This window comes from Condylura cristata, unplaced genomic scaffold (genome assembly GCF_000260355.1).
Source record: "Condylura cristata isolate star-nosed mole 26May11 unplaced genomic scaffold, ConCri1.0 scaffold00033, whole genome shotgun sequence".
Lineage (NCBI taxonomy): Eukaryota > Metazoa > Chordata > Mammalia > Eulipotyphla > Talpidae > Condylura > Condylura cristata.
Genome location: NW_004567134.1, coordinates 12,087,637 through 12,108,397, shown reverse-complemented (window position 1 = coordinate 12,108,397; position 20,761 = coordinate 12,087,637). Strand labels below are relative to the sequence as shown.

Here is a 20,761-nt window from a genome sequence, read left to right as displayed (position 1 = left end):
TCTCTACTTCCGACCAAAGCAGCTCTTCTACCCTGATCCACTTCCTGCAGAAAGCTAAAGGTGGAAGAGGGAGCAACCTTCAGGGAAGCCCTGGAGAGCTTGTGTTACATTAAGACAGCACTGAGACCAACAAACATCAATATTTAGATTTTATTCAATTTTATTAAAAATTAAAACCACAAAAACAAAACCTAAATGTACACACAAGAGAACAGGGAAACAGTCAGGTAGAAGACACAGGGTGATGGTGAGGGGTTGCTGCTGGCCCAGGACCGTCCTTGCTACTGGGTCAACCCTCCCCATCTGCATCCCTGCAGGTGGAAGGAAGCCAGCCAGGCCTGCTACTCCCGAGAATGGGGGCTGGTGCTCACTTCTGCCCACAGAAGCCCAATGAAACCTCAGGACAGAGCTCAGAAACCCTTGAAGCTGCTCTTTGGCAAAAGTGGCAGAAGCAACCAGGACTGGAACTCACACCAAGAGGCAACAGTTCTCATAACACCCTGAATCCACTCAGCTCCCAACAGGCTGCAGACTCCTGAACACAAGCGACTCCATCCAAGGCACTGGGCGGAGACAAACTCCTGTGGGCAGGTGGTGGGCTGCTGAGTGGCTCTAAAAAATGCTTGTGAAGTATGTCTGTCCACCTATGCTGGCAGGAAGCAGAAGAGGATACCATCTTTTCTTTTTTTCTTTTTCATTAAAGAAATAAATACCTTCATTCTCAGTCCAAGCCCAAGCCCAAGAAGTGTGGGGCAACAGGCCCCACCACACCCAGGCACTGGGGGTCCAGTCTCCTGTCTGAGCAAAGGGAGAACTGCCCTGGTCCCCCCCAGAAGCAGAGCAGCTGTGGGTGCTCAGAACTGCTGCAGGATCATTTTCCGCTTCAGGTCGTGGCTGAACTTGTTCATCCTGAAGAGCTCGCTGTCGTAAAAAGCGGAGAGGTTGTGGATGTTGATCTGACGAGCCTGAAAGGTCAGGTAAGCCATGAGTCGGGTTCTGGTGCGAGTCTAAAGTGTGTCCGTCAGACAGGACAGGCTGTCTTTGCAGGATGGGGCAGGAGCCACAGCCTGAATCAGGGTCTGGGTCTGGACTCAGAGCTTGAAATCTTAGCTCCACCAGTTCCTGTCACCTGTGAACTTGGCCAAGCTACCTGAGGGGTGCCAGCAACAGAGCACCTCTTTTTGGCTGCTGTCAAGATTATAAGAGCACAGAAAGGTGTTCAGCACATAACAATAAATGGCTGTCACTCCAGCCCTCCCAATTAATGACAGAGAAAGGACTTTTCCGCCCAAAGGTGAGTGGCGGAGCCCCAAGTAGCAAGCCCCATTCTCCCTTCCAAGCCCCTACCTTGTCCACCAAGTCCTTCTCGGGCACTTCAATTGTGTCCTGCTGGGCCCCAAAGCGGTTCCGTTGATATGTCACCTGCTCTGCCACTAGCTGCTTCAGTATGAAGAGCAATAGCTCGTTGTTATCACGCCGGAAGGAAAGGTAGCGGGCGAAGGTCTGCAGGGCAGAAAAACCAGTCAACCAACGTGGCTCCCGGGCAGGACCCTGAAAGCGACTACAGTGGCCAGAGCAGCCAGCTCAGGGACATGCTGCAGCCCGGGGAGAGCGCAACACCGGGGCCGTGGGCTGCCCACTGTGGGGCGGCCTCGGACCGCTGCCGCGCTCAGCCCCACCCACCTTCCGCATGCTGCGCATGACGCTGAACTTCTGCGTGTCGATGAAGCTCTCCAGCATCACCCGGATGGCCATGTTGACGTCATCCTCGATCACGTAGTCCCGCAGGTGGATGCGCGCGTGGGCCTCTGCCATGCGGATCATGGACTCGATGTGCCGCACGGTGATGGGGATGCTGCCTGTGGCCTGGGAGGCAGACAGCGTCAGATCTGGCCAGAGGGGCCAGAGGGGCAGGGAGACGGGGAAGTGGCCCCGCCGGCGGCCTGGACACTCGTCCAACAGCCCTGCAGGGGAAGCGCGTCCCCGAGCTGCCGGCAAGCGCACACTCAGGCTCCTGCTGGATGCCTATGGTGCCCTGGAGGCCGCTGCTCTGGCTGCCTGCCCCTCAGGGGTGCCCCCACCCCGGAGTCCACGAGCTCGCAGCAGCTGTATCGTCACTGTCCTGTACCAGCCCTGCAGGCTCCAGTGTGTGTGAAAATAAAGCTGCCGTTGGCTTCTATGAAAAGACTTGATCAAAAAGAGATAAAAGTATCTGTCTAGATTAGCAGTGGGCAAACAGGACAATCTCTAAGAATTCTGTGTCCAGCTGTTTGCAGCTGCCTTTAAATTCTCAGGCCTTTATAAAAGAACCAAAGCCCAAACCAGTGCAGACACATGCTCTCTGGGTGACATTTAGGTAAAGTCAACCTGGAATTGAATCGGTCAGTGGCCAGTCATCAGACGCAAGCCCTGCCAGAGCGCCAAGAGCCCACACGTGTAAGTGGCGTGGGATCTTCCTCTGTGTCTGGGAGCTTCCCTGTCTGCGCCTGACCCTCACCAGGGACTCTTTCCTCAGGTCGCTATACATCTTGGCCACTTTGTCCTGGTCCATCTGGTTGAGCTTCGGGCGGACCTTCTCCTTGGCGTAGATGATGTACTTCTTCAGGACCTCCTGCGGCAGGGGCTCCACGCCGTACGTGTTGGGCATGGCTGGCAACGGGGCATCATCAGGGCCCAGGCCCTCCTCCCTGTTGCTGGGGTGGTGTCTGACATGGCTGCCGACCACAAAACGGGCCAGCATCTCATCCTAGGACAGGCGGGAGAGAACAGGTCACAGGGTGAGTCTTGTGACCTGGCTTGAAGTCAGTGCCAGCAGTTATGTGCTGAGGAGAGTGTCCTCGCGGCCACAGGAACCCTGCAGCTCTACATGCTGGCACCCCCGGTGCCAGCACACACAGCTGAGCCCTGGGAAGAGCACATCTCCTAGTGAGGGGAGAGGAGACACTTTTTAAAATTAACTACAAAAAATTACAGGTGCTATAAAGAGAAAATAGGCCAACCAGCTCCAGGCCCTGGAGACTCCCCAGCCAAGGTGCCAGAGCGCCTCCACAAACCAACAGTCCAGAAGAGCCTTCCAGGACGAGAAAGGGCGATGTGGAAGGGTGGGGGAGATGGGCACAGAACCCATCCCGAGAGCGGCTGCCCTGGGAAGGTGGTGGCGTTTGTGCCAGGGCAGCTGCAAGCAAGTTTTAAGGAGGGGCACGATATGATAAATGATGGGCTGGCTTCCACCACAGGACAGAGTGGGCAGGAGGGGAGGCCAGGAGACCCGTCAGTGACAGCAGCACTGCAGGTCAGAACAGGAGGGGCTGAGACTCAGGCTGCAGCAGGGGAGCAGCGGGAGGTGAACCCAGACGACAGGCCAGGACTTGGGGATGCATGTTATGCTGGGCGAGGGGCCGGCAAAGGAAGAGAAATGCGGGTCGAGTCTGGTCACTGCCGTACTCCTGCCAGTGCTGGGTGCATGCTGGCCAAGGCTTTTCCCGACCCCAGGCATGTGGCTGTACCTGGACGGGGTCCACTGTGTCCCTCACCACACACAGGACGTCAAATCGAGAAATGATGGGCTCTGTGAGGTCCACGTTTTCCGAGAAGGTCAGTGAAGGGTCGTAGCGGCCTCCTGTTAACACAAAGGAACCTCCCCATCAAGACTCGGGCTTTCTGGTCCTGCCTTCTGGGCTGGAAGAGGCTCCCACCCCACGTCATTTCGGTAAGGGGACAGACTGGCGCGGGGATGGCGGCGCAGTGCCTGCTGTCTCTCAGGACTCCCCCCGCAGCTGCCTGTGACGGCCTTGAGCTGGAGAGCTGAACTGTCTCCTGGGGACAATCTCCAAGAACAGACGGGCCGGCGCGCCAGGGCTCTACCCACCAGCGCAGCCACCAGCAGTCCACCCAGCCTGGACCACAGCTCAATTCTTCTGTCCTCTGAGGACAGCCTCAGTGCTCTGAGATGTGGCTCAAGGAAAAACACCCCGAGTCCTGCTTCTGTTCCCCTCTTCTGGCAAGAAACACAGAAGAGAGGGTCACTTTCTGTGCCTCAGTCCCCTCCTCGATCTGTGACAAGATTAGTGGGCGCTGGGGCTCCCGACCCCAGGGCAGGTCCCCAGCCCGGTCCCCTGTCGGCCGGTGTGGCACCCGCGGTACCTATGGGGTTGGCTGCGGCAATGACGGTGCAGCGTGCCTGCAGGGAGGTGACGATGCCCGCCTTCGAGATGGAGATGCTCTGCTGCTCCATGGCCTCGTGGATGCTCGTTCGGTCCTGGTCGTTCATCTGCAAGAGACTCAGATCATCCTTCTGGCCTGTCTCTTCCCACCGCTGTCTCTCCGATGAGGCCCCAGTGCTCCACTGAAGGCTGAGCCACACCCCAAGTCCCCCACAAGGCCCAGGACCCACCTTGTCAAATTCATCGATGAGACACACCCCTCTGTCAGCCAGCACCAGGGCCCCGGCCTCCAGGGTCCACTCCCTGCTGACCGGGTGCCGCTGGACATATGCGGTGAGGCCCACAGCTGAGGCCCCCTGCCCGGTGGTGAAGATGGCTCGGCTGGACACCTTCTCCACATACTTGAGGAACTGGGACTTGGCGGTGCCCGGGTCTCCACACAGGAGCACGTTGATGTCACCTCGCACCTTGTGCTTGCCGCCTGCAGGGGCAGGGAATAGGCGGCCTGATGACACTGATTTCTCTGCCAGTTTATTACACATGGCCAAGGAACGATCTCTCTAGGACCAGCCATTCCACTCCACTCTGAACAAAACCCAGAGGAAGCAAATACTAGGAATCTAGAGGAAACACAACACTAGGAAGCATTTTTGTAAATGAAAAAAAGACGGACAGCTCACACTCTCCAACTAGAGTCCCTCAGGACGCTGTGCTGTGCGGACCCTCACACAGCGCTTGCCAGAGGGAACTTGCTGACTCACTGACACGAAACACCACCAGACACACTCACGAGGGAGGAGCAGCGAGCTACACACGGTCTTCATCAGCGACACTAATATGTACAGGACGCTTGTAAATAGGAACGTGCGCGCTGGGGGACCCTGTTTTCTGTATGAGTGTGCACGACTACGTGAAACATGACAGAGGGGAGTGGACACCCTCAGGGATGCCAGGCCCCTAGAGGGAGGATTAGAAGGGCGGTCGCCAGTGACTTTAGCCTTTCGTGACTTTTTATGATGGAAGAATATGACATGCTCATCCATACCCTCTTATCATGGGTAAACTTAACTTTCGAAGAGCATTTTAAAAGTACAACAGAGGCAAAGACAAATTTGCTCAACTCATAAAGGAGGGCAGTTGTAGTGACAGGACCACCAGCTCCTGGACATGACCCAGGGCCAGGCCGCAGGCCCTGCACCCGCCCACCCATGCTGACCAAGCCATCTATGAATGGCTTCTCTACAGCCAGAAAGCCCGGCTTTGATCCAGGGTCGCGCCTCGTCCGGCACCAGCGTGCTGGCTCCCACTGCAGTCCTTGCAGGAGAGGTGGGGTAGCTGGTGCTGCTCACCTGGGTTTTTGGGCTCCCCTCCAAACAGAGCCAGCGCCAGGCCTCTCTTGATGTCTTCGTGACCGTAGATGGAAGGAGCAATACTGGCAAAGATCTACAAGAAATGGAGGGAGAGCGTGAATGGAAATAAGAGCTTCCATTCTGGAGTCTGGGTCACCCCCTTCGCCCCCCAGCACAGCACATCACCCTGTGCCTCAGTCCCGGGAATGGGGCCACCTTCAGCCCTATCGCGCCCACTGCAGGGCGGCTCTGCGTGCATCAGCCTTTGACACTGGGCCCTGCAACAGCTGGCTCTTCCTGAGAATCACGGAACTTTAGAGCTTAACAAAACCCTGGTCCGACCTCTGCTTTGTCCTCTCAGTAAGGACTATCCTTGCGTGCAGACCAAGAACAGAAGTGGTCAAGACACAGGCCCAGGAGACTGCGTGTGGGAGGGCGAGACTCTTGACAATAACCACGGTACCGCCCCTCACGCTGGCCAAGGCCTTCATAAGCCTGTTTCCTCAAATGGAAACGAGAGGAAACTATTCACAGAGTATGTGAGCTCTGACTGAGGCCTTGAGGTAAGTGCCTGGCTCCGAGGGGCTGTGACAGGTAAAGTAGGGCGCACCTAGGCGACGGTGCATGAGGAAGCATTTCAGATGGAGTGTCACTGAACCCGTTCTCCACTTCTCTGTGTGAGAGGCCAGGCAAATTTATATATATATTTTAAATAAGTTTATTTTTACATCATTTTGTACACTCAATTGCAATCCCCGCAGGTTTCCCATCACCGAGTCACCCATGTGCCATCACCATAGTCCCATGCACTTCCCTCCCCACCCCCCACCCCCGTTTTTGATCCCATTCCCCACTCCACCCCCACAAAATGTCTCTGGTATATGGCTGCTCATTATTCTTACTATTTTCTCGCCTGAGACCAGGCAAATTTTAAAGATAAAGCTGAAGTAAAGAAATGCCTTGCTGACTGGAGAGGCCTCCACCCCTACCTATGACACAGGTGTGGTTTTAAGATTCTCAACTCCCTGCCCTCCATGTGGAGGGCTCCGCAGCAGCAGAGGGGTGCACACACTGCCCCCGACAGGGCAGGCCCAGGGGGCGGGAACACAGAAGAGCGATACTCAGCTGGCATCAGGGAGGAGTTCCACCCCAGGGGCCGGCGTGCTGTGCTGTCCCGCCCCGCCACCAGCCGTGCTCTGTCCCCCAGGGGCATGTAGACCAGAGAAATCCAATTCTGGGAACTGGAGCTGGGAGGCCGCGTTTATCCCGAGCATGGCTACTCTGCTCCCTGGCCAGACTGCTGCGTGACCTTCTGAACAGGACCTGCCAGGGCCGCTGGCGCGGGGCCGGGAAGGCTTCCTGCCGTCACTTTATGCAGTAAGTTAGGAATGGGGGTCCGTTTCCACCACACGTACACTTCTGCTGGTTCTAAAATTTACTGCAAAACCCAGCCCGGGAGAGGCAGTCCAGCCACATGGCTGACAGTGATCCTATCTCAAAATACTATTTCCCATGGAAAGGAAGGAACACTTCCAGGGCTTCTCAGAGAAATGGCTGACTTCAGGTGTGGAGCAGGCACCGTCCGAGAACAGCCTGCCTTGTCTTAGGGGCCCACAGTGCCTGGACCTCAATGAGGCGAGGTCTGTTAACTTGCAGTGACACTCACAGTTCACCTCTGAATGGGCCCTAGAGATTATGTTGAAAACAGGTGAACAAAGGGAAATGGCCAAGCATTTTATCCTGCTTTTCTAGAGGGGCTCTACAGATCGAGTCACGAGTCGATGGTGTTTCTCTTTATGGAAGTGCCAGGTAAAATGAACAGACTCGGAACTGGAAGGCAGCACTGCGCAGACGCCACTGAATAGAAGGGTTAGCCCAGGGCCACCAAGGGCTGCTGTCTTCAGAGACCAGCACCTGTGACCGGGGCCTGGAGGAAGTTCACCATCACCTCACAAATCGTCTTGCTGTGCCCCGACCCAAAGATAAAATAAATTATACCTGAATGTGATCAAACCTCTGGATCTGGCTGCCAACTTATAGAATACTGACAGAGGAATAGATATTCATCAAGGACATAATCAGCAACACCTCAACTGTGGAAAACAAATGACCTGATTTCTTCCACAAAAAAAATTCAAGAAAAAGAGATGAAAAGAAGACCCAAAGATGACGAGGCTCTAGGACAGATCAGCCAGTCACGGCATGTGGACCTTACTTGGCTACCGACTCTAAAGAAATGGTTTGAAAAGAAAGTAAGCCATGAGGGAGATGGGAACGCCAACCAAATACGTGACGTCGGGGTGGCTGTCATGCGCGGCAGGGTTCACTGGAGGGGCCTTTTCAGCAACACGCAGGGGTGCAGCTATGAAGTGCTGTGTCTGGAATTTGCGTCAAAGTAACTGAAAGGGGTCGAGGTGGAGATACCGCAGCTAAGATGGGCGAAGAAGGACAGGCTGGGCGACAGATAGACAGTCATTACTCACTCCTCATCTGTGTTTATAACCTGTAGTAGAGTCTGAGAGCAGGCCCAGTCCACAGACACGTCCTCCCACGCTGCCGCATCTGCAGAGGGAGCGTGATGCCAAGGGCAAGTGGCCACAGTGACGTGGCCGTGAAACTTGGTCAAGCCCCATGCCTCAGTCTACTCACTAACAGCTACACGGCACCTCTGTTTTGAGGCGTTGTCATTATCCAAAAATTAGCCGGACAGGGCCGAGCAGGTACTAAATGCTTGGCATATGAAATGATTTTCTCATGAAACGTGCATCTGTGCTGGGCAAGAGTCCTCTGCGGATGGCCGAACTGCCCATACATCTTGAGGGTCTGCCAAGGCTGCCAGCCCCTGAGTTCCCTTTATCCAGATGATTTCTCAGGGCTATTTTTATAGCAAACACCCTAGCAGGATGAGATAATGTCTCCCTCCAGGGCCAAAGCAGCAGGCACCCCCACTCAGTTTCTCCCCTGCAGAGCCACTATCGGGGTGTGAGCACCCCAGCATTGACCCAGTGACAGCAAGAATAAGTAGCAGGCCAACTGAATGGCTGCTGCGTAGGTCAGATCAGACTTGCCAGGGAACAGCCCTGCACCTGGACTGGAAAACACCTAGGCTATTTTATTTATCCCTCATAACCCAGAGCTCACACTCTAAAATCTCTACAGGCTCTGTCCCCGCTGCCCCTCAGCAAGTCCACCCCTAAATGGAAACAAATGCCCACGGCACAGCCACCCTGAGGGCGTCTGGTGTGCCAGGCTCATCCTACTGCCTGGCTCTTTATGCTTCTTACCTAGGTGCTGCTACCAATCTTGTCCAAGTCATCTTATACCGTAAAAATAACAGCTCCTTGCGGAGCACCTCTTGACGTTCACCTGCACAGCAGACGCAACACCAGCACTGCTTTCCTGCCTCCCTCCGCGGGGTAGAGGGCGGCACATCCGAGCTCGCTAAGAAGCAGGGCAGAATTCAGCCCAGGAAGTCTGGCTGCAGACTGCTCGATTCTCCTCCTTGGTCCTTGGAGCATTCAGCCCGCCAGTGGCCAGCGCCCACGAGAGGCAAGCAGGGTTATTACCATGAGCTCATCGGCTGCACAGAGCAGGGCGGAGGCTGGACACACACCCTGTGTTCGAGGGCAGCTGCCACTCAGCGGCCACTGGACACAGAGCAGGATGGACACAGGCCTGTAAGGTCAAGCCCAGGGCATCCAGGCCACACAAAAACTTCTATTTTGAAAGAGTGATACAAATTCAAAAAGAAAACAAAGCAGACCATGCACCAATCGACCCAGGTCTGTCAGCTGACTGGAGGAGGCCACCATTTTTGAATCTTATTGGTCATTCACTTTGTCCCCCAAATGTCTGAGAGTGCCTGGCACACTGCTATTCAAGTCTGGTAAAAAACACTCATAAAGTGCACTGAAAGATGGGGCCCTTTTTGGGAAGGTCCAGACCAAGCCTCCCCGCTGTCTTCCTGCCCTTACTTCCCAGGGCCAGAAAGGCCTCACGTGCAGAGATCCCAGACCTTGGCATCGTCTTCTCCAGCCAAGGCATCTCAGTCAGAGAGGTAAGTGACAGTGAGCAGCCAGCACCTCGAGTTCCACACAGGTCTGCCTGCTGCCACAGCCTGACATAGAAGTCAGCCAGACAACAAGGGAAGGAGGCTCTGAGGCAGGCAGACAGCGGGCAGAGAGCACAGCAGGAGGGCAAGGCCCAGGCCCAGGGCATAAATCCAAGTATGTTTTGTCTACTACAGGCCCCCCAGGCTCCTCAATCAACACGGGGGAGAGACTAGTGGCTAAAAATGGCAGCGGAGGCGAAGAGGGTGTAGGCTAAGACTGTTCCCGAAGCACACCGCTCCTGACACGTGAGAGGGCGGAGACAAGCTGAGGTGCGCACAGGACACGGGCAGCCCGGCTGCTCCGCACCGGAGTTCAGACACTGCTGAAACCCTGTAAACGCACCCGTCACATTAGCACTGATTTTCCCGAGGGTGGCGAGCAGAAGGGGGGAGCACCGAACGATGCTTCCTTTCCTGCTACTGGTCTCACCTCTGCTTCTTTGTCTCCTCACTTATTATCAGAGCCCTGATGGCACGAACCGACCTGCTCACCAAGGTCCCAGGACCTGGCACCAGAAGGCAGTCACCGTCTGCGTGTGTACTAGTGAAAGGGAAGCTCTTGTCCTCCTGAGGCTGGAGAAATACCTGCTTCCCTTGCAGATACCCCAGATCTTGGCAGACCGAAAAAGGCGGCCCAGACAGGTGAGAGAGAATGAGCATGTCAGATATGCCCCCCCACCAGTTCCCACCGGGAAGGTGGGGCTCCCGTTCACTAAACCGGCCGGCTGGAAACAAGTGATTGACCCCAGCTGAGCTAGGGCTCTCTAGGAAGAGCAGGGTACAGGTGGGAGGGGGTCAGCCCCCTCCCCTGCGTTAAAGGGCAGATAGGAGGTAGGTTGGGGAGGAAGAGGGAGGAACTGTGAGCTTGTGAAGAAAACTCAGTGACCTTGGAGCAGGGTGCCTGCGTGGTGGAAAGAGCAGAGCACCTGTTGACTGGAACCTGAGCATTCCGTTTGATTAGAGAAACGAGTGCTGGCAGGAGGCTGACAGCCAGTGACACCTGTATGGCACGAGTGATGCCAGCTCCAGGCCTGCCTAATTCTCACCACAACCCTCCCTTAACAGGTGGAGTTGGGGCTACCAGCGGCACACTGTCAACCTTCAGTGAGGACAATCCCCATGCCACATCTCTTGCTTCCCCCAAAACACGAGGCCCCCGCAAGGTAAGTTTACTGAGCCGATATTGGAAATGAAAATAAGGGAGCCCCATTTCCAAGAACAGGGAGTTAAGAGTGAATGCGGAGGCAGCTGGGACACCCCAAGGCCTACGCCACAGGCCACAGCACCCCCAGCAAGCCCGCAGCCGCCTCAGAGCTCCAGCCTGACTTCCACCTACCTTCTCCCCGATCTGCTGGTCCTTGGAGAGACTGATGATCATCTTCACATCCTCATCAGTCAGCTCCCCCACTGCGACTTTATTGTCCTTCTTGGCTACGTGGTTGGCCAAGATGACGGTGGCAAAAACAGGGAAGCCATTGGTGGTGTTGAGGGAGCCATCATAGTTGTTGTGGTAGATGCCAGTCAGCTCCTGGGGAGGGAGGGACCAAGAGGTGAGCAACCCAGGCCAGAGGTGGGAGCTGGGCCCACCTCCACGCTGGCTGCATCCAGTTTCCTCAATGTCAAGCCCTCAGCCACCCGCAGACACGAAGACAAGTAACTCCTCAAAGTCGAAGTCAGATTACCCCAACACCCAACTGGCCAGTCCACCTTGAGCGCCAGCTCCTCTTCCAGGGCTCTGGGACAGCTCAGCAGACTCCCTTGCTACCACCGACCTTCTCCCACCACAAATGTTCCCAGTTTCCATGGCAACTCGGCCCCTCCCGGCCACTTACGATCTCATCTCCCGGCTTACAGCTGTCCACCAGGTCGGCGAGGAGGATAGCGTCCTTGGAGCGGGGCAGCCGGCCGGCCGCCACTTTGCCGGGGCTCTCCTGAATGCGGATGCGCTGATAGTTCTGATAGACGGTCTGTGCGAGACAGACAGACAGACAGTCACAGGGGCCTCCCCTATGGCAGGCAGTGCTGTGCTCCTCTGAGCACTGATCAGTGTCACCTGGCCTCGACCACAGGCCACAAGGGGGCCCGGGAGTAGTGCGTCACCGACTGGGAAACGGGCCCCAGCCACTGTGACCAGAGTGCAGGCCCCCACCCCTGCCTCTACCCTCTGGACGTCCACGTGCTCAGTGATTCTACGCAAGTGTGTCCTCTGCAGAATGGGTGCTAAGCCGCTCGGCAGCCTCACGGTGGGATTAATCAAGGCACACAGGCCCCCACTTAAGCCAGCGCCCAGCAGTGGGGAGCGAGTCACCCGAGTGTGGACTGCACCACGTCACAAGCACCGTGCGGTGCAACTTTCACCTGTCATTTCTCTAGTTTCCTAGAAAAAATGACATTACTATTGCAGCCAAAAGCACACATTCTGGATCAAAACGCCTGAGTTTTAACCTTCTGGGTCACTTTTTGGGTCAGTGACCTCACAGACAAAATGGGATCAACAACAGCACCTGCCTTATGGCTGTGACGGAGAACAGGTAACATCATCCACCAGCTGACGCCTGGCCACGCCCTCCAGAAATGCCGGCTACAGCTATCCATCCTATACTATACTAGTTCCTGAGAAGCAGCGCTTGCCGGTCTGCTCGTGGGCGAGATACTCTTGGGAAGGGAGAAGCTGTAAAGGAGGTCAGGCCGGACCGGGAGGGGAAGACTGGGCGAAGGCACGCTCAGCCACGTCCAGCCTCGCAGCTCTTCCTCCAGACAAGGCTTACTTGGGCTTGCAGACCAGTCAGGTTTAGGCTGCCGCTAGCATGTCTCCCACGCGTCCCTGCTGGGAAGGCCGCTCCAGGTAGGGCATTTCTCAGAGGGACAGTGTGAAAAGGTAGCAGCCAAAAAGGGAGGTGTGGAGTCCAGGCATCCACCGAAGGTACTAGAAGACCCTGACTTCACCGGATTAAGCCATTTTAGTACGAAGGCATGTGGGGGCTGTTTGGTGTCTGAGGGGTTAAGGGGCAGGGATGCCTGCATATGACAGGGACCCCAATAAAAGGCCCAAGAGAAGAAAGCCCTGGATGTATCAAGGGGAAGTCTGGGTGGACTGCAGGGACCATGTGAGTGATAGGTCGGAGAGCAAGTGTCCTGTTAGGGGGCAGCCAGGAAGGAAGAGTTCAGTTTGGCCAGACCCTACCGTTTTTCAAGAGATGCCATAAACTGACATTTGAAACAAAAATCTGGCTTGTAAATACTGCCTGAAATCTTGAAATTGCTGTCAGGCCAAACCACCGGGAAGACCTGTGCGCTTTGGACCTCGCCGTGACAGCACGTCAGCCAGCAGCAGGTGCGTGAGAGCTCACCTCCTCCATATTGACTTCGAAGGGGCCGGCTGACTGGCACTCAGGGCAGGACCCCGGCTTCACCTCCTGGTTCTGGGACTGACAGAAGGGCCCCAGCACAAAGCTGCACTTGTTACAGTTGTACTTGACCATGCTGAGCTGGGGCAGGACGCCTGTGCAGCTGGTCACTACCCCACTGGTGCGGATCAGCTGGTTCAGGTGCAGCTGCCTGCAGAGACAAGTGGAAGCCTCAGTCCTAGTGCCCCAGACCAGCCCCACGCCCTCAGGAGGTCAGGGCTGCCCACGAAGGTGCTGTTTAGGGACCCCAGCGACCTGGGCCTTGGTCACCAGCAGTCCCATCAGACCGCACCCTGTCAGAGCCAGAACTCATGGGGTCAGGGCTTTCTGTGGCCACCGCTGCTGGCCTGCTCTGGCCAAAGTCTCGAAGGAAGTCTGAGCTGGGGACCTGGGCCCTCAGTCCCCACAATGCCCTCGGCTTACCTCAGCGAGCGCAGCTCCTCCACCAGTGGCAGGTGGGAGATGCGCACGTGGATGTGGCTGGCAATGCGGTCGTACTTGGGGTACATGGCCAGCACAACCTCCAGGGCAGCCTCGTCAAAGATCTGCAGCAGCTCTGCCGGCGCTTCAGGGAGGAAGTAAGCCAGCACGTGCTCCCTGGCCGCCAGGTCTTCGTAGTTCACCACCAGACTCTCTCGGTTCTCTAGAGCAAGGGGGGGCGACTGAGCACTGGTCTGAGGAGGCGAAGGCCTTCCCCCCATCCCTTACTTAAGCCAGAAAGCCTGGCTCTCACTTCTAAGTCTTTAGCTGCTGAGCCTCAACTTAATCTGTAAAATGGGGGTGTCACGGTATACAGGCCGCTGGGGGGATTAAATAATGCATGCAGAGTGCCTAGCATGGGAGAGCTGCCACCTCCAGCTGCTAACCAGGCTGGGGGAGACCTATGAATAAACGGTGTCAGACAGACACACGGAAGTGAAGGGGACAGTGGAAACCGACGGTGCATGCCTCCTTTGAAAGAACTCCTGCCATATCAGAAAGTGTGCTACTTTCTAATCCAAGTGATAACCAGATCTTGCCGCCCCCTGTGGTCCAGACATGGCCCCTGCACACTACTGGGCTGGAGTGAAGGCACATTTGCATTTGTCCTAAAGACAAACTCAGGTTTCAGGTTCTGGCTCCTGCTGGGCTCTGGGTTAGTGGTTAATACTCCCCATTCATGTCTCCAGTAACATGTCATTAAAAGGCCAAAACGAACAGATTTCTGGGGGAAGGGAGAGATTCTGGAGGGCGGATGTGCACGCAGAAGCCCACCTTTGCACATGTCACTGATGCGCTCCTTGAAGACGTTGTGGCCGTGACTGTCCACGTGGGTGCGCAGGAAGTTCTTGAACCGGTGGTGGATCTCCAGCCGAGGGCCGGCCATGCTCACCCACTCACGCACAGAGTGGCCCTTGAGGTCCTCCAGGTTCTCAATGCTCTCGATCATCTCCTCGTCCTCCTCGCCATCCTCCGTGGCCCGCTCCACCTGGCGGCGCTTCCGGGAGGGGCGCTCCTCGTCCTCCTCGTCGCTATCTGGGGGAAAAGGACACCCTCGAGTGAAGTCTTCCCAGGCCTCCACCCCCCTGACCCTCCTTTCCAGCTTCCCACGGTGCTGCAGCTGTAACCTGTGGCTGAAACCAGAAGACAGGTACAGGTGGCGCCCAAAGAAGGGCTGCTGGTGAGAATAAACAGCCCGAGGGAAAATCTGAAAAGTTGAATTTGGGGAGGGGCCACTGATGAGTAATGTAAGGGACTGTAGGAGGGGCGCGGATTCAGTCTCTAGGATTCAAGGTTTCTGGATCATCAGCATTTGGGGTCAGCAGACTGCAGCCCCACTGAGCCAGTCTTCCAGAAGGCTGTTGTGGGCCTCTGAAGGTGGAGGCCTCCAGGAGCCCACCTCAGAGAAGAAAAGGTTGGAGGCTTTGCACTCAGCCTAGCGACCGAAACTTCCTGGCTGTGCTGCGGTTACATCCTGACAGAGGTGCCCGGGGCCGGGCACTTTGCTGAGCTGCGTGACTGTGGCTGTTGTTGGGTGGTTCGGCCACTGCAGCTGCTGTCTTGAGTGTCGCATGTCTGGGACTGCGCTGGGGCATCCCAGTAGCTCTGGCAGTGACTCCCGTTTATATTCTGTTGTCTTCATGAGTCAGAACCTGGCCTAGGGCCTGCCTGCCACAAGCTTCAGGTCAGCAGAGGCAGGAAGACACCCTTTTAGTTGCTTTTGTTTAGGACTGAAAACATACACCGCTTCGGGTGAGGCAAAGGCCATTTTGGACTCAGTAATTCTTTGTTTTGCCCCAGTTTGTTAAATAAGTCCCACTGTCGTTGTTCCGAGCCTGAGTAGTCTTACAACCGTGTGCACAGGTGAAGAACTCAGGTGGTGGCCCATAAACTATTTGGACAGTATCTCTGGCCAGTTTTGGTGCCCCTGCCGCCCTGTATCAAAGCCGGGAAGGCCTTCGGGGTGCAGCATCTGAACCTACCGTACAGGAGCCCACGGCGCATACGGCCCAAGCCCCGGCCAGCCTCCCGGTCTCGCTGCCGCATGGCCCGCTCTGCCGCCTCCCTCTGGCTGGCCGTCAGCTCCTCTACATCCTCGTCGTCTAGGGCCAGTCCCTCGGCCTCGTAGGCGTCCAGCTCTGGGATGGCACGGTAGTCTCTGAGAGAACACCAGATGGACCTTGTTAGTACCCTACCCAGGAACGGGGCCTGCCCCTCCAGAAAGGAAACAGAAGAGGCTCCAAGGTGTATCCAACAGATTATCGGTGTCTCTACACACAGCGAGGGGTGACAGACATGCTCTGAATCTGGATTGGGCTGCCTTATGGGGTAGGTTTATACTATATAAACTATAGTTCAGAAGAGTTAGTTACTTTTAAGGTCACGGCAACAAGGTCCAGTTTAGCCCTGCTAATCCTTAGCCAGCCTTGGTTCTCTGGAGTAAAGAAGCAGAGGATGGTAGAGGCAGAAGACAGAGGGCAGCGAGGCATCCTGCTGGGGAGGGTTGTGGTGGCCTGTGCTAGACTCTCATACACAAAAGCTTGGGCCCCTAAGTAGAAAACGGAGGAGTACAACCACGTCACTTCCGCGAGGCACCTGGCTCTCACACTGTCTACTTGTTTAGATGGGGGAAAGCGGCAGAAGTCTGACCTCGCTCACTGGCAGAGTCAAATTCACAATACCAGCACAGCACCCTGTGACCTTCGGTGCACCAGAAGTGTCAAAGTACCTAACGCAGGGGCTGGTACCATCAGGAGTTAGGCCCATCAGCTGTTTGGTGGAGTGAACTGAATCTGGATTGATCAGATTACCTCACCCACCCACCCACCAGTTTCTTTTAGGTTGCAGAAAGGCCTAGGTGCTGACATCCTACTCCTCCCCACTCCACTTCCCAGTATGCATCTCCATCCCAAATTAAAAGACTCTGCTTTTCCCTTGGGGGACATCTCATAGAGTTGGGGGTCAACCAGGCCTTAGGGGCTAGTTTAGGTTAGATACAACTTACAAGGAGCTATGCTCCAGTTCTTTCTGTCTCCCACCAAACCCTGGACCAAGATGCACTCAAAGGCAAGGATGCTCTGACTTATCAGCTTCCCTAGTACGCAAAACAAGGTCCTCAGACCTTGTGGAGTTCAAGTCCTTGCATGCAGATACCTCTCCATGCCATCTCCGATTAGCTCCTCTCCATCTTCTTCTTCCTCCAGGGGTCCCTCTGTGCCTAGCAGCCCCTCGGACTCATCCTCAAAGGGTGGAAGGTCTCGGCCAGGGCTGGAGGTCAGAGCATCAGTGCGGCGGGAGCTCCGGCCAGGGCTGGACGTCAGGGGATCGTTGCTTCGCCGCCGCCTCAATGTAGAGGCAGGACTGGAGGCCATGGTGAAGGACTCAGATGATTCCTGCAAGAGGTCAAGGAGGTGAGTGCAGACATGGCTTCCTTTCCATCAGAAGGTGGCTCTCTATCCACAAGGTATCCTCAGTGATCCTGTCCTCCAACACTCCAAGCCCTTTTCCAGCCTGCAACTGTCTTTGACTGAAGCATCCCTCTGCTGGGAACGCTTGCCTCTGAGCCAAAGGATTCTCAGTTCCCGGGGCCCAGCTGGAGTGTCACTTCCGCAAACACTCCTGTCCCGCTGTGTTTTCTCCATGGCAAATCAAAGAGGGCAGGTGATTTGTTCATTTACCCGTTTATCATCTCCTCCTCCTTAAGCTTGCATTCCAAAGATCTGAGCACCCACAACGTGCCAGGCACAGAGGGGATGAACACAAGCCCAAAACAGAGAGATTGGTGACTAAGACTGGGGGGAGGGACAGACAAGAACAAGGGACAAAAAAACTACAGTAAATGTATGAAGTGGCAGGATGTCGTTCGTCTGGCGTGCACCAAGCGGCGGGCGGAGCGAGTACAAGGCAGCTGTAGGGGGTGCTGAGCCCCGTTCCTGGAGTCTGGCTCGCCCAAGCTGGTGCGGGCGTTATCACCAAGCGGACGAGCGGCACAGAGCTCGCTAGCTTTGCAGACCCGGCAAGGGCGGAGTAAAGAGGCGAAATCGGCTCCAAGCCAGAGCACAGGGGCCCACTTTCAACCGAAGTACCGATCCAGGCTGGGAGAGCGCCTAGCGCACGGCCCTGGGACTAGGAGCGCGCGCCCCGCCGCTCGCACCCCCGGCCGCGCAGGCCGGAGGGGCTTACCCGTGCCCGGAGCCGGTGCAGCGTGCAGCTCCCCGGGGCCGTCGGCCGGACCCCACGCCCGCACCCACGACCTCCCAGCCCGCCGGACAAGACCACACGCGCTCACCGCCATCGCTGCGCCGCGCTGCTCTCCGCGACTCCACCGACAACCAGTTTTCGCGCGAAAAATGGCTCACGTGACCCGCCGGAGCCCGGGAACCGACGGGAGGAACCGGCGTCATGACATCAACATCCTGACGCGTCGGCCGCGCGGGGGGCGGCCCGACGGCGCGGCCCCGCCCACAAGTCGCCGGCGCTCCGCCCACGCCAGTCGGGCTGGTCCTCGCTGGGCGGAGGTGTCTGTCCTGGTCGGCCAGGCTGTGGCAGCGCGAGTGGGCCGGCGGGACCAGCCCCACCTGCTGGCTGCTGACCCTGTTCACGCTGTGGCCACTTTACAGACTGGCAAACGAGCCGCACAGCCTTGCTCCTGTGGTCTTTTTACTCAGAGTGGACGGTCAGTTTCGACTTTCTAGACGCGCTCAGCCTGAACACTCCCATCATCGGAGCAGCTCCGGGTGGCCTCATCTGATGTTCTGGCAGTTATCGTCACCATCGAGGGCTGCAGAGGTGCAGGGAGCGAGTTCCAGGCAGAAAGAATGTGTACAGCCAAGATGCAGCGAGGACAGGGCGGGCCTCTGCAGACAGGTCCCTGGTTCTGGGTAAACGGCTGTGGCTGCTGGGGGGGTCGTGACAAGGTGGCAGAGCCTAGGTGCCAGAGCGCCTCCAAGTCTTCTCAGGAAGTTTGAGCTTCGTCCGGAAGGCAAAGGAGAGCAAAGGGCTTTGAGTAGGGGGAGACTAGAGCCACTGTGGCTTTTAGAATTCCTCCTGGAGACGGAACTGAAACCGGTTGGAGGGCTGCTGAGGTGCTTCCTCTGGGCATGAGCAGCACGGGCAGGGCAGGCCCTCTGGTGAGCTGAGTGATCTTGACCTGGTGATTGGTGCAGTGACCGGACATCTCTGGATGGACCCCAAGGAAGGGCCAGGAGTGATGATGCGGACTGGAAATATGCAAGAGATATTAAGAGGGAGTTTCCATTGGCCTTGGGTAATGGCAGCAAGAAGGAGGCATGCAGGGTGATCCCAGGACTGTGGCTTAGGAGACTGGCAAATATGGGGGACCCCGCGGTAAATCTGCCACTTCCTCTTGCTCTCAAGGTGAGAGACTCCTTCAGCTATCCCACAAATGAAGTCCTACAGAAACCTACTCGTGGAACCCATACTCAGAGTGCAACATGCGGAATTGTGCGTCGTGGTGCACCCCCTTAGCTGGCAGTCATTCGGCCTGGTCCCAGATAGTCCACCTCTCTTCCTTTCCGGCATACGGTAGCAGGGAGGCTTCCTGCGCCTTGGAGGTCTGCCGTGGCACAAGTCGGTGGGCAGGGGTGATGGTGTGTGTAACTTCCTGGCAGAGACTGGTTGCCGACCTTGACTCTCAGAGCCCTTGGTGCAAGCAGGCTTCAACCTGGAGCCCAGTTGCGCTGTCTGGTGCAGGAATTGTGCATACCCACCCTGGGCCAGGCAGGGAGAATCCCAGATAAGCCAAGTCTCAAATGGTCAGCAGGTATTCACTTCCTCACCTTCTGTTCTAGAATAGAGAGACGGACAAAAAGAGGACCCAGACTCCTTTCTGCCCAGTGTGTTATTGTGGGGTGTGTGTCTTGGGGTTACTATGTAAGTGGGTGTCTACAATTTGACCCGGGCATCAAGTCAGCCTTGGGCCATTGCAGGGGACAGGGCAAGTGTGATTCTGGCCTCATGACACCGATGTTCTTGTGGGTGGAAGCTGGAGTCTCGAGGAGCAAGTGAATGTGTGCAGCCTGGGTAGAATGATTGGGTCCTGAAGAAAACCGACGGGCAGACACTTCAGCTTGGGGTCAAGGAGGAGAATGTCCCAGTGACTCTTGAAATCCCTTAAAACATCCTTCTTTTTTTTTCCCTTTTTTTTTTTTTTTTTTAAAGTTTTTGCTTTACCAAGAAAAGTAGCTTTGCTGAGACTTGGTATCGTTAGATTTTTATCTAAGTTTATGGGCTAAAAAACAAAAAGACCAATATGAAGTCAGTCTGTCTTATGAAAATGTAAGGAGTACTGATAAATACTTAGATGAGTATGAATAAAGTTATTGTTTTATTCTCTCATGGAAGTCTTTTGGTTTGGTATTTAGCTGCATTAGAACATAGACCTTATGAAATAGATCCAAAAGAGACTGATGGTGTGTGAATTATAAATATCAATCTGGAAGTATATTTATAAAGATGGTAGCATAACATTTCAGGAGGTTGAGAATTACAGATTTCCGGTAATTTATATTCTGGTATTTATGTTTTCACCTTCGTGCTCAGTAAATACAATTTTGGGGGTGATGTCAGACTACTTGGTAATAAAGAGAAGAAATCAACAGAGGCTGTCCTGGCAGTCAAGTCCTCCACAGTCTATGATAAGGAAAGTCTTAAGTGTGGTTTTTGTTGACCAAAAAAAGCCAAGAGAAAAAGAAAGCAAACGTACAAGGGCGAAGGAACCAAAAAGAGGTCATGTGCACAGGAGCCAGCCAGGCTGGCAGCAGATGCTGAGACCGCAGGCAGGAGCAAGATCCGTGTTTGAGTGACATAAAGGGACAGTGGTGTAGCGTGGGCAGCCGGAGGAGTGGCCGTGGGAGACTGGACTCAGAGGTAGGAGGGGTCAGGCCTGCTGGCCAGCTTGAGAAGAGCCAGGAGTGGGCAGGGCGGGGATGCCAGGAGGGCCAGCAAGGGGACAGCCTGGGGCGGCTCCCGGAGGTAGCCTGAAGAACTCTTGAAGTTAGGGACGCTGGAAGGGGCGGGTCACACGCCGGCCTGGCCCTGGGCGCTGGCACCTCCTGGTCGTGAGCCTGGACAGGTCACCCGGCCTCTTGAACCCCTGGGTTTCTGGCTGTAAAATGCGCCTAATGAGAACCGCCCTGCAGGGGGGCTGTGAAACAAGCGCCTGAACGCCAGGGCGCCTAGATGGCGGAGGTCCGCGCGCGTGGCACGCTGATGCAAACGCGTCGCCCGCCC

The 20,761-nt window shown here is 55.9% G+C and overlaps 1 protein-coding gene across 1 annotated transcript; it reads right to left on the bottom strand.

The window, feature by feature from the left end:
* Positions 1–838: 838 nt before the first annotated feature.
* Positions 839–19,837, bottom strand: MCM2 (minichromosome maintenance complex component 2). The gene is made up of 16 exons (XM_004692320.2): positions 17,799–19,837; positions 16,664–16,902; positions 15,493–15,668; positions 14,285–14,545; positions 13,454–13,673; positions 12,974–13,181; positions 11,456–11,590; positions 10,960–11,151; positions 5,513–5,606; positions 4,394–4,644; positions 4,144–4,270; positions 3,507–3,619; positions 2,498–2,746; positions 1,684–1,866; positions 1,348–1,503; positions 839–965 (listed from the first exon to the last, which is right to left on the bottom strand). The coding sequence occupies exons 1-16, from the start codon at positions 17,802–17,804 to the stop codon at positions 855–857; spliced, it is 2,721 nt and encodes a 906-aa protein (XP_004692377.1). The 5' UTR covers positions 17,805–19,837; the 3' UTR covers positions 839–854.
* Positions 19,838–20,761: the final 924 nt, after the last annotated feature.